This window comes from Schistocerca serialis, chromosome 10 (genome assembly GCF_023864345.2).
Source record: "Schistocerca serialis cubense isolate TAMUIC-IGC-003099 chromosome 10, iqSchSeri2.2, whole genome shotgun sequence".
Classification (NCBI taxonomy): domain Eukaryota; kingdom Metazoa; phylum Arthropoda; class Insecta; order Orthoptera; family Acrididae; genus Schistocerca; species Schistocerca serialis.
Window position 1 is genome coordinate 208,696,587 of NC_064647.1, and position 12,970 is coordinate 208,709,556.

General features: G+C 42.5%; 1 protein-coding gene across 2 annotated transcripts in view; it reads right to left on the minus strand.

Moving 5' to 3' along the window:
- Nucleotides 1-4,982: 4,982 nt before the first annotated feature.
- LOC126425175 (uncharacterized) overlaps nucleotides 4,983-12,970 on the minus strand; it is a 33,198-nt gene continuing 25,210 nt past the window's right edge. For both annotated transcript variants that reach the window (XM_050088128.1, XM_050088129.1), the window contains exon 6: nucleotides 4,983-7,233. In XM_050088128.1, the coding sequence (XP_049944085.1) occupies nucleotides 7,040-7,233 (194 nt within the window). In that variant the 3' untranslated portion in view covers nucleotides 4,983-7,039. The remainder of the gene's footprint in view (nucleotides 7,234-12,970) is intronic.

Sequence of the window (12,970 nt, forward strand, 5' to 3'; positions counted from 1 at the left end):
CTGCTCCTGCGAGCACGGCGAACACGCGCAGGACGGTGCACCCTTGTTGCTTCACCCTATCCTGCCACATCCCGACGTCCTTGGTTCGCAGCCCGGCGTCTCCGTGGAAACCGCAACACAGCAGCAGCGGTGCGTGGATGCGAACCGTGTGAGTGGGCTGCGCCCGATTCTTGACGTCCTGTCGTCAAACTGTACGTCGTCGCGCTATTCAGAATGTGAGGCGAAAGATCGCTTTCCTTGTGACCGATGTTTGGCGTTCCTGACCTAGTCAGACACGTTTTTAGGCACACGTCTTGACAAGCCTGTTACAGGTCAGCGATGGCCCAACCCGAGAATACTGAATACTGTGATACAACCCGTCGGCATTGACCACTGACGTCACAACTTACCACAGGTGATGCTTTTCAAAGATTTAAAAACATACACAAATGTTGAGAAACAAACGATTGTAGTACAGAGAAAATAGATCGTGGACGTATTTCGCTTAGATCCATATTTCGGACGTAATGCTACAAATGTCACTTGTTTCACAGTAGGAAAGCCAAGTATCCTAGCTTTCGCTAACACTAGTATCCCATTCTTCAGTTGATCTATATAACTCATCTGAAGGATAGGATACTAGTACTAGCGAAGGCAAACATACGTAATATTGGCATGCAGTACATCGTTGACATATACAGGGTGGTCCATAGATCGTGACCAGGCCAAATATCTCACGAAATGAGCGTCAAACGAAAAAACTACAAAGAACGAAGAAACTTGTCTAACTTGATGGGGGAAACCAGATGGCGTTATGGTTGGACCGCTAGATGGCATTGCCATACGTCAAACGGATATCAACGGCGTTTCTTTTTTGTTTTTGTTTTTTTTTAAATAGGGACACCCATTTTTATTACATATTCGTGTAGTACGAAAAGAAATATGAATGTTTTAGTTTGACCACTTTTTTCGCTTTGTGATAGATGACGCTGTAATAGTCACAAACATATGGCTCACAATTTTAGACGAACAGTTGGTAACAGGTAGTAAATTAAAATACAGAACGTAGGTACGCTTGAACATTTTATTCGGTTGTTCCAATGTGATACATGTACCTTTGTGAACTTATTTCTGAGAACGCATGCTGTTACAGCGTGATTACCTGTAAATACCACATTAATGCAATATATGCTCAAAATGATGTCCGTCAACATCAATGCATTTGGCAGTACGTGCAACGACATTCCTCTCAACAGCGAGTAGTTCGCCTTCCGTAATGTTCGCACATGCATTGACAATGCGCTGAGGCATGTTTTCAGGCGTTGTCGGTGGATCACGATAGCAAATATCCTTCAACTTTCCCCACACACAGAAATCCGGGGACGTCACATCCGGTGAACGTGCGGGCCATGGTATGGTGCTTCGACGACCAATCCACCTGTCATGAAATATGCTATTAATACCGCTTCAACCGCAGGCGAGCTACGTGCCGGACATGTTGGAAGTACATCGCCATTCCCTCATGCAGTGAAACATCTTGCAGTAACATCGGTAGAACATTACGTAGGAAATCAGCATACATTGCACCATTTAGAGTGCCATCAATAAAATGGGGGCCAATTATCCTTCCTCCCATAATGCAGCACCATAGATGATCCCGCCAAGTTCGCTGATGTTCCACTTGTCGCAGCCATCGTGGATTTTCCGTTGCCCAATAGTGCGTATTATGCCGGTTTACGTTGCCGCTGTTGGTGAATGACTCTCCGTCGCTAAATATAACACGCGCAAAAAATCTGTCATCGTCCCGTAATTTCTCTTGTGCCCAGTGGCAGAACTTTACACGACGTTCAAAGTCGTCGCCATGCAATTCCTGGTGTGTAGTAATATGGTACTGGTGCAATTGATGTTGAGTAGCATTCTCAACACCGACGTTTTTGAGATTCCCGATTCCCGCTCAATTTGTCTGCTACTGATGTGCGGATCAGCCACGACAGCAGCTAAAACACCTACCTGGGCATCATCATTTGTTGCAGGTCGTGGTTGACGCTTCATATGTGGCTGAGCACTTCCTGTTTCCTTAAATAACGCAACTATCCGGCGAACGGTCCGGACACTTGGATGATGTCGTCCAGGATACCGAGCAACATACATAGCACACACCCGTTGGGCATTTTGATCACAATAGCCATACATTAACACGATATCGACCTTTTCCTCAATTGGTAAACGGTCCATTTTAACACGGGTAATGTATCACGAAGCAAATACTGTCCGCACTGGCGGAATGTTACGTGATACCACGTACTTGCACGTTTGTGACTATTACAGCGCCATCTATCACAAAGCGAAAAATGTGGTCCAACTAAACCATTCATATTTCTTTACGTACTACACGAATATGTGATAAAAATGGTTGTTCCTATTTAAAAAAAGCGCAGTTGATATCCGTTTGGCCTATGGCAGCTCCATCTAGCGGGGCAACCATAGCGCCAATTGGTTTCCCCATTCAAGCTAGACGAGTTTCGCTCTTTATAGTTTTTTCGTTTGATGCTTATTTCGTGAGATATTTGGCCCGGTCACTATCAATGGACCATCCTGTATAATACCTCCATATTTTCCATTCATACACAACCTCTCGCTCTACGAAAATTCTGACCTAATAACTCGAAAAATCAACAAGCTCACAGCAATACTTATGGAAAGAAATAGGAGTAATCCACTCAAATGCAGTCCCATTATCGCTGGAGTCGATTTTCAGTAGGATTTTGGAATATATACTGTGTCCGAACAGTATGAATTACCTCGAAGAAAACCGTCTATTGACATACTGTCTGCACGAATTCATAAAATATCGTTCTTGCGAATCACAACCAGCTGTTTATTCACACAAGTAATGAGTTATAGACTGGTGATGTTAAACTGATTCTGTATTTCTAGACTTCCAGAAGGATTTTGACACCGTTCCTCACAAGCGACTTCTAATAAGTTGCGTGTCTATAGAGTAACGTATCACTTATGCTACTGGATTGATGATTTCCTGTCTGAAAGGTCACAGTTCATAGTAACTGACGGGAAATCAGGGAGCAAATCATAGTTAATATCTAGCGTTCCCCAAGGAAGTACTATAGGTCCCTGCTGTTCCTGATCTATAAATACAGTTTGGAGACAATCTGAGCAGATGATGCTGTTAATTACCGTCTTGTGAAGTCATCAGAAGATCAAAAGCACTTGCAAAATGATTTCCGTAAAATATCAGTATGGGGCGGAAAGTGGCAATTGGCACTAAATAGTGAAAAGTGAGAGATCATCGACATGGGTGCTATAAAAACACCGTTAAAATTTGGTTACACGTTAAATCACACAAATCTAAAGGCTCTCAATTCTACTAAATACTTAGGGATACCAATTACGAACAATTTAAATTGGAATGATCACATACATAATGTTGTGGGCAAGGCAAAACAAAGACTGCGTGTTATTGACAGAACACTTGGGAGGTGCAACAGGTCTACTAAAGATGCTGCCTTTATTACGCTGGTCCGTCCTGACAGAGTATGCTGTGCGGTATGGGATCCACATCAGGATGGAACTGACGGAGGACAACGAAAAAGCTCATAGAACGGCAGTCCGTTTTGTATTCTGTACGAAACAGGGGAGACAGTTGTCACGCTATGATAAGCGGGTTGAGTTGTCATTTTTCGGTGCGGCGAGAAGTTTTCACGAAGTTTCAGTCACCAACTATCTCACCCGAATGCGAAAATATTTTATTGACAGCCGCCTCCATAAGGAGAAATGATCATCGTAATAAAATAAAGAGAAATCGGAATATTTAAATATTCGTGTTTTCTGCGTGCTGTTCGGGTGTGGAATGGAACAGAAATATTCCGTAGGTGGTCCGATGAACGCTTTGCCAGCCACTTAAATGTGAATTGCAGAGCAATCAACTTAGACGCAGATGTAGGCTAAAACTTTCGGTAGTTTAAGAATTCGGTGGGAATATTATAAAGAGTACTTCTTGAAACTGGACGAATGAGAAGATAATCGTGAAACGCTCACAGTCTTGACATTTTGAATCAGCTTTCTGCATAAAGTCTTCATTTATAACAGACGGTTGCCCACTTTTCACTTCATCTTACGACCGTTATGTATGTCTGTAACCCATTTTCGTATCATTCATAGCTTCAATTGCACAACAATCATCTTGCATCTGGTGTGTGATGAATTAGTTTCTACGCATTTATTGTTGTAAAATCGAAATGTGTCCATAGAAGTGTGGTATCACGGAAGGTTTTCGCGATATTTAGGTTTTTTTTTACAATTTTGGTTGATTTCTTTTATTTTCCATTCGTACTTTGTTTTCCCCGCAAGACGGGTGCTTTGAGAGAAGAACAGCAAGTTGTCGATAAACTCTCCCTGCCTGTATTTTGTCCCCTGATGCTCTCAAATTTTCAAACAATGTATTCCAGTCATCACTTTGTTTGTCAATCTACTAATAGTACAAACGTTGGTTTGTATTTCCTTACCTTCTAAGATAATCCATATGGTCAGTATAGCCCCGTGTGTTCCAGTTTTTCTTCTCTTTTTCGAAGTAATACGAATTAATATGTACTGCAACAATCACCTGTTACTAATATTTCATTATTACTAACAAGTTACTGGTGCAGTATTTGTCATAAAAAATCTACATTGCATTCTCAGCCCCCAAGAAACAACATCCATATAACATGAATATATTCAAGTTCTAACAGTTTTTCCATTCTGCTGTATATATTTTGTGTAAGTATTATGCAACCATGATTTTTTAAATTAATTGTTGACTCGATTTCGCATCAGTGAGCACTTTCCTATTTTCGAATTGGAATTTTTTCATTTTTGCCTTGTTAGAGTATCTCAAACTTTCTCACCATAGTGGGTTCTTTCACCTGCTTCCAATCTTTGTACAGGTGCATGTTTTAACGTACTATAATAAAAAATACTCAGGAGGATGCATAATTTTCCATCACTTTTATTAATAAAATACTCTCATATTTACATCTATTATATATAACGTCTTCTTTACTGGAAAACTGATACATCGGCACGGACTCTGATAATACACATTACTCTTACAACAAAACATTTTTAGTAGCATGGCAACGTGAGTACTTCCGTATTCTTCGCCGGCTTGGTAGCCTTACTAGATGGGATGTTTTACATTTATTGCCTTTCGAAACGTGTCATACAGTCATCTCATCACAGGAAGTGTAATTAAATTTGTTTTGACAATTCGTGGTAGAAATTATTTCAAGTCGTACCCTGGTACGAAGTTACATAGGATTAACAAAGGACTGATTCGACATGAAACGAGATTTACAATCAGAGAATACTAAAACGAGTAAACAACACGAAAATGGAACGCAGGAAACACAGTGGTAGTATACTATACAAATCCTACTGGTAACATAATAAAAATGATAAATTTCCGTTGGTACGCATTGAGACCGTAAAATGTTCTTTGTATGTTTTGTGAGAATTGTTTCAAAAGCTGCGGATAGAGAATTGAATATTTTTGCAAGCCTTTAAGTACCATCTAGACAGAACAGGAGAACACTTTCCAAGAGCCAGAGTTGTGTATTATAGCCATATGTGTAGATACACCAGCATTCAGATCTTACAAATAGGAGGTACATAGTGACATACATTTAGAGGCTGAGCGTTGCAAATTGTACTGAGTAGCACATAGGAAAATAGTTAGTTAACTGAGCTTTGGTCTTCCCTTGGCACTGAAAGTATCAAGAGCATTAGATTAGACCAAAAGCCCGAAGATTACTAGCAAGGATGTTTATTTAATAAACTCTTAATACCTGGGATCCACAGTCAAGTAGAACTTTATAAAAGACATCATATTTACGCCAGTGACACGTTCTTTATTTCACGATCGCAATTACGGCCTTAAGCCATTATCAAGTGAAGACGTTAGCTCATTTTTGGTTGACATGGCCTAATAGCCATAACATCTTCACTTGATAATGGCCTAAGGCTAAAATTGCAATCGTGAAATAAAGAAAGTGTTACAGTCACTGGCGTAAATATGATGTCTTTTATAAAGTTTATGTGATAACTGTTCCGAGGGCATTGTAGAAATATATGATTTGGAACTTCTTCCTCTCCGCAAGCACATAGAGGGGTTTCGCTTACGTTGAACCGACAAAGGTATTTATTGAACTTCCAATGATTAAATTTAAAAAAATGTCGTGTGACTAGGGCCTCCCGTTCGCCGGGTGCAAGTCTTTCGTTTTGACGCCACTTCAGTGACTTGCGCTTCGATGGGGATGAAATTATGAGGATTAGGACAACATAACACCCGGTCCCTGAGCAGAAAAAATCTCCTCCCAGTTGGGAATCGAACCCGGGCCCTTAGCATTGACAGTCTGTCGCGCTGACCACTATATATATAGTCTGTCGCGCTGACCGTTTTATATATATATATATATATAATCTCATTTTGTTCTATAGTGTTCGTTGAATTTGTTCGTGGCGGACGTGCGATGACACCCGTTCAGGTTACTCGTTCATCCGTTCACTCAATTTTTTTTTTTTTTTTTTTATTACAGAGGATAGCTAAACCCTCTGACCGAACACGCTGAGCTACCGTGCCGGTTAACCACTCAGCTACCGGGGGGGCGGACATGATTAAATTTCAACCATGCTATGACTATCGTGAAGGTCCTTGATGTTTGTGTCTTATTATGCCGACATTGGATTGATACATACTTACTATTTGCATTTCTGGACCTGTACCTTCAAAGTAATGTAGAATACTCGTTTTAGAAAGATCAAACAAGTGTAGAGCGTCTTCAAGACATTTCATGATACTACTACACCCACTGTCAAAATGCGTTTAAGGCGATATGTTTGACAGTCTTTTCGTGGATGATGACAACACTGCATCGTCAAGCGGTCCAGGCCGAGCCTCCAGAGACAATCACGGTGACAGTTCAGCGATGAGGTCCGTTCAAGGCTGCGATCAGCTGAAGCTGCCTGGAGACGTGGTCCCCTTACACGGCTCACACGGTGATCCTTATGCGACGCTGGTGTAGCATGGTGGTGCCGTCGGCGTCAGAGCCATGCCATCCGCGTCGCAGTAGGTCCCCTGGGTAGGGGTGGCGACCCCTGCAGGCACCGTGCAGTAGCCGTTCCCTTCCGCGGGGCGAGCTCCACAGGCCAGCTCCTGGCTGTAGCTGTGCACCATCAGCCAGAAGTACATCATCAGCCCTGGAACACCGCGAAAACGGAGCCACCGCGTCAGTTAGCTTTTCAAGGGATACTGTCTATGCAGATCTGTACAAGGGATATCTCCACTGCTGGTCACTAAATTCCAACCCCACAAAGTGTAGCAAATAAAGCAAATTCACTTACTGTCCATCTACAGAATAGTTGGAAGAATACGTGAGTGTGGTTGTACTAGAGATGGGTAGTTCGCGAACGAACGGGTGCAAAGGAATGGTTCACCAAGATGAACGAAAGGACCGAGGAACGAATTCCAAGGAACGATCGCTTCATAGTTCACTTCGGTCGCGGCGGTCTACTTATAGTTCCCGGGAACTAGGAACGATCGGTTCGAGGTTCACTTCGGTCGCGGCGGCCTACTTATAGTTCCCGGGAACGAGGAACGATCGGTTCATAGTTCACTTCGATCGCGGCGGTCACTTCGGCAGTTCTCGTTCCAGCCTCGGTCCTGTGCTCGTCTCAGTCTCGGTCTCCCTCGGCCGCACTCGTCGTTCTTCGCATGACCACCTGTCTTAGTTCCACTGCCGACTGCTCCTACTTAGTTCAGTATCCAGTTGTTCGTTTCGTTCTCTGCCCTCGCCCATTTTGCATGTGTTCCAAATTGTTCTTGCACTTGACTCTGGCTATTCAGCGTCCACGACCGGTAATCAAAAAGTATTTTGTAGTTACGTAAACTACATAAAAATTACGTTGTATGTAATAGGTACGTCTTTTCAGGTAACAAAAGTGCATGTCAGCTCACTTAATTATATCGATGAACAGCAGCAGACATACTTATAACAAGGCAAGTTTTTTTGTTATTTATATATTTTTTGGTTTCATCGACTTGATTTAGCAACTAACTTTCAATAATTTGCTTAATTTTTAGTGTAAGAAAATTCGTGTAAAACGATTTTCGTGTGTCTTTCATACAAAAAACATTACATTTAGGAAGGCTCTTATTATTTTTATGTTCGGTTGTTTCCAATTTGTATTACCTGCTAGTTTGGTTTCTTTGAAAAAAAAAAAAGTGGGTTGTGGGTCATTTTGGCTCAGTAGGGAAAGCGGCGCCTCTCCATTTGTAAAGACAAAGATTGCCATAAAATCGTATTTACTTATTATCTCAAAAACATTTGTTCAGAAGGGCCTTTCAAACCAAAAACTTTATTACTGTGAACTTAATTATTATTATTATTGCTGCATTAACTTTAATAATGCAACATAAAAACCTAATTTTTACTAAGCATTTCACGCAATTATGATGAGAAAACCACATTTTATTGTATGCTTCCATAAAGTCTCTACTTCGCCTACGAACTCAGAGACAACGTGAAGTATATATAGAGTGTAAACGATTATTGTTTACAACGTAGCATAGCTATGTAGTGGAAGTCGAAACGAAGAATTTTATACAAGACACTTGTGGTCTATTAAGTTGGGAAACAGCCACCAACAGGTTTACAAGACTACATGAGCTATAGCCCATGCGCGTCGCGTGAGATTTTCATGTTCTCTTCTCCAGCTCTCTACACATCGCCATCGGTTGTTTCGTAATTGTTGCTTGCATTAGCTTGTTATTTCTTCAGTGCCTAATTATTACATGTTTGTCTGTTTGTTGTATCTGCTCGTAACGGGCGACACATCGTCCGTAATTGCGAGCAGTCTGTACTTGGGGCCTGTTTTCACTGCGCCACCCTATATTATCTCCTTGCGATCAGCCACAGAACGCTACAGTTGGCTAAACGAGAGGTTCTGCAGAATCACAGACAGTACTTCTAAAAGTGTGTAAGAATTCTGTAATGAATAAAAAGTGTATACTCGAGGGGGTAGGCAAGTGCCCCCTCTTGGTGCCCTCCATCCTTCAGTCACCTACATTACTAGTTTTCAGTTTTTCATAAGAACCATATACCATGCACAAATGAACGGTGAACGTGTAAAAATGAACGGTTCCCAAAAAATAACGATCAGCAGTGAACTAGTTTCCCAAGGATGAACGAGTTTGCCCATCTCTAGTTTGTACGAGCGGTGTCCAATAAGTCAGTGGTCAGACAGGTTTGAAACGGCCCACCACGAACCCCTCTCCTGGGCCAGTCTTTTCATCTGAGCAGCACTTGCAACCAACGTCCTCAATTATTTGCTTCATGTATTCCAATCTCTGTCTTTTGTACTTGGCCAGGGAAGGGGGAAGAAGGTTACTGTATCCGGCTTACGACGACAATGTCGAGCTGTCAGGATTGAGCGGTCAGGACTTGTGAGTGGACAGCCAGAGCTGCCGTGAAATGACAGAACAGGAACTTAGGTAAAGTAAAGAGAATATATTTCAGTGTACGGAACACAAAGGGCGCGCTTAGGATCGGAAGTTACCTGGTATAGGCCAGTCTAGGAGGTCGAAGAACTAAATAAGTGCGCATCGGAAGGGAGGCAGTTCATATTAATAGTTGTCGGTGGCCGGTCGTGAAACGCAGAGTCGGAGGCTCTGTCCCCCCCCCCCCCCCACACCTCCACCCCCCAAAAAAAGACGTATGTTCTGCTCGAGGTATAGATTACAAGAGAACGAAGCAACTGTGTTCTGCACTGCAAAACGTTCCAGCTTCCACATACGCGACCCAAGCACGCTATTAGCTAAAACCGATGGCGTGAGTTCGCTAGCAGTTTCAGCAGAAGGCTCAAGGCGTCTCTTGTCAGCAGCTTCAACTGGACAGAACTGCCTCGGCCCTGAAAGACAGACAACTTGTGTCACGTAGGCACAGCCGAAGTTGCTCTGGGAGAAAGATCTGACTGGGGCCTTTGAAATGAATTTTTTAAACCAATTCCCTAAAATATTGGCTCTGAGCACTATGGGACTTAACATCTTAGGTCATCAGTCCCCTAGAACTTAGAACTACTTAAACCTAACTAACCTAAGGACATCACACATGTGGTGTGCATACTGTAAGACCTTCAGTACACACACCATCAGATTAATTGACTTGTCGTTCTAACGAAGTAGGCGAGTGGCAGCAATACGTCTCGTGGTCTTATCGTGGCGTGTTTATCTTCTGCCGTTAGATCAGACAATATAAATGCCACTTGCACGCTTAGAGTAGCAGATTGACGGTGACCAACTTTAAACAGAACTTGATTAATTTTCATACACATTTATTAAAATAATAAAAAGCATAGACATTAAGTAACTTGATTCTGGATGCTGTTTACAATTGACAATCTGAAGTTCCTTTGCTCTTGGTACGTTAATCTTATTCTCACATACATCTCTGATACTTGACAAAAGTGTCTATACATTTATCTTCATGGCTATGTACAGGAATATGGTAATCTTATTAGGCGAGGAGTGAAACTTGACTATATACTGGTACATACAAATGTAGAACTCGTACAGACTGGTACAGACTAATGCAGACTGGAACAGACTGATACAGACTGACTAATTGGAGGTCTGTACACTCGTTACAATACCTCGCACGTTCATGTATCACTGCGTGAATGTGATCCGTGAGGAGAAAAGGTTCTACGTAAGCAGCAATCTCATTGGCTGCGTTACATATTAATATGCGAATCGGCGGAAGCAGAATTTGGTCCGTCTCTATGGCAGCGCCATCTAGTAGTGCAGAGATGGACGAGCACTGTGCCTGCGTTGTTGTGCTTAGCGGGGCGCGCTCTAGTGGGAAAGTTGTGTACGCGCTGACTATGCGGAACTATGTATACAACAACACACATCCATGCCCGAGGCAGGATTTGAACCTGCGACCGTAGCAGTCGCGGCGGTTCCGGACTGAAGCGTCTAGAACCGCACGGGCACCACAGCCGGCCTCTCCCTCCTTCTTGTTAGTGTTTTCCACGTATTACTTCCTCATTCCTTACCTTATCAGTCCACTTAACTTTCAACATTCTTCTGTAGCACCACATCTCAAATACTTCGATTCTCTTCTGCTTCGTTTTTCCACAGTCCATATTTCACTACCATACAATGCTGAGCCCCGATTACGCATTCTCAGAAATTTATTCTGCAGATTAAGACCTATGTTTGACACTAGCAGACTTCTCTTGGCCATAAATGTCCCTTTTCCCGTTCTGGGCTGTTTTTTATGTTCTCGTTACTCAATCTGTCATAGGTTATTTTGCCACCTAGCTAGCAGAATGTCTTAAGAATGAGATTTTCGCTCTGCAGCGGAGTGTGCGATGATATGAAACTTTCTGGCAGATTAGAACTGTGTGCCAGACCGAGACTCGAACTCGGGACATTTGCCTTTCGGGGGCAAGTGCTCTACCATCTGAGCTACTCAGAATTGAAAGGCAAAGGTCCCGAGCTCGAGTCTCGGTCCGGCACATAGTTTTAATCTGCCATGAAGTTTCAGACTGTCTTAACCTCATCTACTTCGTGATCATCAGTTCTGATGTTAAGATTCTCGTTGCTCTCATCTCTGCTACTTCTCATTACTTTCGTCTCTTCCGTGTTTACTCTCAATCCATATTATATGCTCGCTAGACTGCACGATCTATTCAGTGCATCCTGTAACTCTTCTTCACTTTCACTAAGGACAGGAATGTTAACCGTGGGTCTTAACATTGACGTCCTTCCGTCTTGAATTTAATCCCACTCTTGAACCTCTCTTTTATTTCTATCATTGCTTCTTCATCGTAAAGATTGAACACCAGGGGTGAAGGACTACATCCATGTCTTACACTCTTTTTAATTCGAAACTTCGTTCTTGGTCTTCTAGTCTTATTGTTCCTTTTTGGTTCTTGCACATACTGTGTGTTAACTGTCCTTCCCTGTAGCTTACCCGTAATTTTCTCAGAATTTCGAACATCTTTCACCATTTCACATTGTCAAACACTTTTTCCAAATCGACAAATCCGCTAAACGCCTCTTGATTTCTCTTCAGTCTTGCTTCCATTATCAACTACAACATCAGAAGTGACTCTCTGGCGCCTTTATCTTTCCTAGAGCCAAACTGACCGCCATCTAACATCTTCAATTTACCTTTCTATGTGTTGTGTACATAGTTCCACGTATTCAGCGCGTACACAACTTTCCCACTAGAGCGCGCCCCGCTAAGCGCAGAAGCGCAGGCGCAGCGCTCGTCCGTCTCCGCACTACGAGATGGCGCTGCCTTAGAGACGGACCAAATTCTGCTTCCGCCGATCCACGTATTAATATGTAGCGCAGCCAATGAGATTGCTACTGACGTAGAACATTTTGTCCTCGCGGATCACACTTGCACAGTGATACATGAGCGCGCGAGGTATTATGACGAGTGTACAGACCTCCGATTAGTCAGCCTGCATTAGTCTGTAGTCAAGTTTCAGTCTACGCCTAATAAGATATCATATTCCTGTACATAGCCATGAAGAGAAATGTATAGACACTTTGTCAAGTATCAGAGATTTGTGAGAATAAGATTAATGTACCAAGACCAAAGGAACTTCAGATTGTCAATTGTAAGTAGCATCCAGGACCAAGTTAAGTAATTTCTATGCTTTTTATTATTTTAATAAATGTGTATGAAAATTAATCAAGTTCTGTTTAAAGTTGGTCACCGTCAATCTGCTACTCTAAGCGTGCAAGTGGCATTTCTATCGTCTGACCTAACGGCAGAAAATAAACACGCCACGATAAGACCACGAGACATATTGCTGACACTCGCCTACTTTGTTAGAGCGACAAGTCAAATAATCTGATGGTGTGTGTACCGAAGGTCTTACAGTACGCACACCACACTATGACTAACGGAATACGAGG